This window comes from Salpingoeca rosetta (assembly GCF_000188695.1).
Source record: "Salpingoeca rosetta unplaced genomic scaffold supercont1.36, whole genome shotgun sequence".
Taxonomy (NCBI): domain Eukaryota; class Choanoflagellata; order Craspedida; family Salpingoecidae; genus Salpingoeca; species Salpingoeca rosetta.
The window spans coordinates 260,420-261,939 of NW_004754898.1; the positions used below are offsets into that span (position 1 = coordinate 260,420).

Below are 1,520 nucleotides of genomic sequence, written 5' to 3' on the forward strand. Positions count from 1 at the left end.
ACGCCTCTCGTATCCACACACACACACACACACACACACACACACACACACACACACACACACACACACACACACACACGACAATACCACCATCACCATCATCATCATCACCACCATCATCGCCACCACCATCATCATCATCACCACCGCCACCATCATGTGCATGTGCACGGGCGCACCTTCCTTGAGCATCCACCCGCTCTTCTCCGCGTCAACAAACGTCTCCACAAATCCGTCGTTCGTGTCGTGCAGGTCAAACTCTTTGTCGCGGATGCTCTCGTAAATGCGCTGGTGGGCAGAGATGGCGAGAGGTTGAGGAGTGGGAGGGGGATTGGAGGAGGTGAGGTGGTCGTGGTTGTGTTGTGTTGTGTGTGTGTGTGTGTGTGTGTTTTGTGTGTGTGTGTGTGTGTGTGTGTGTGTGTGTGTGTGTGTGTGTGTGTGTGTGTGTGTGTGTGTGTGTGTGTGTGTGTGTGTGGCTGGTTTTGCAACGTGTCACACGTTTAGAGGTAAACACCGCAAGCGCCACCACCACCACCACCACCACCACCACCACCACCATCAACACATACGGTGAGCAGGTCAGCGTCCAGGCTGCCGCCGTTGTCAATTCCACGGTTCATCCCAATGAACATGTCAAGCGACATCTGAACCCGCAGCAGTGTGGTGTTGGAGGGTTGGTGATTGGTGGTAGTGGTGATTGGTGATTGGTGATTGGTGATTGGTGATTGGTGAGGGAGGATGTGAGAAGAGGTGGTGATTGGTGATTGGTGATTGGTGATTGGTGAGGGAGGATGTGAGAAGAGGTGGTGATTGTGATTGGTGATTGGTGATTGGTGAGGGAGGATGTGAGAAGAGGTGGTGATTGGTGATTGGTGATTGGTGGTTGGTAAGGGAGGATGTGAGAAGAGGTGGTGATTGGTGATTGGTGATTGGTGGTTGGTGAGGGAGGATGTGAGAAGAGGTGGTGATTGGTGGTTGGTTGATAGCGATGCTGGTGAAAGGGCACTTGTGACAAATGGAGGCAAGGGCGAATGGTGCACATGCGTTTGCGATGCCACGCACCTTGTCCTTGATGTTTGGATTGTGCAGACTCGTGTTCAGCATGATTGTCGCAAACGCCAGCACATATCTGCAATGTGGTGGGGACAGGAACGCACACATGTGAGAGTGAGTGAGTGAGTGAGTGAGTGAGTGGGTGAGTGAGTGAGGAAGGATTTTAAGCAGCCGCACATGCGAGTACATGAACATACACAAACACACACACACACACGCGCGCGCGCGCGCAGGCCCGCACACGTGCACGTACGCCGTGTCTGAGTTTGCAAATTGCTGTGGGTTGCAGTCGTGGTAGCGCTTTGCAAACGCCTCCATCATGCGGTCAATCTTCTGCGATTCGCCCGGCAGACGAAACCCAGACAGATACGCCCTGTGGCGCAGGTGCGCACACGCGCGTTCGTTTGTTTGTGTGATATGTGTGTGTGTGTGGGGGGGGGGGGTGAAAGCGTGTGTATGTGAAAAAA

General features: G+C 53.4%; 1 protein-coding gene across 1 annotated transcript in view; it reads right to left on the reverse strand.

Annotated features, from left to right (window-relative positions):
- The window catches only part of PTSG_10329 (uncharacterized protein), a 4,987-nt gene that overhangs the window by 1,279 nt on the left and 2,188 nt on the right, over window positions 1–1,520 (reverse strand). The window contains exons 7-10 of the mRNA XM_004988321.1: window positions 1,307–1,426; window positions 1,063–1,129; window positions 570–644; window positions 145–288 (exon numbers count right to left, since the gene is read on the reverse strand). Coding sequence (XP_004988378.1) covers window positions 145–288; window positions 570–644; window positions 1,063–1,129; window positions 1,307–1,426 — 406 coding nt within the window. The remainder of the gene's footprint in view (window positions 1–144; window positions 289–569; window positions 645–1,062; window positions 1,130–1,306; window positions 1,427–1,520) is intronic.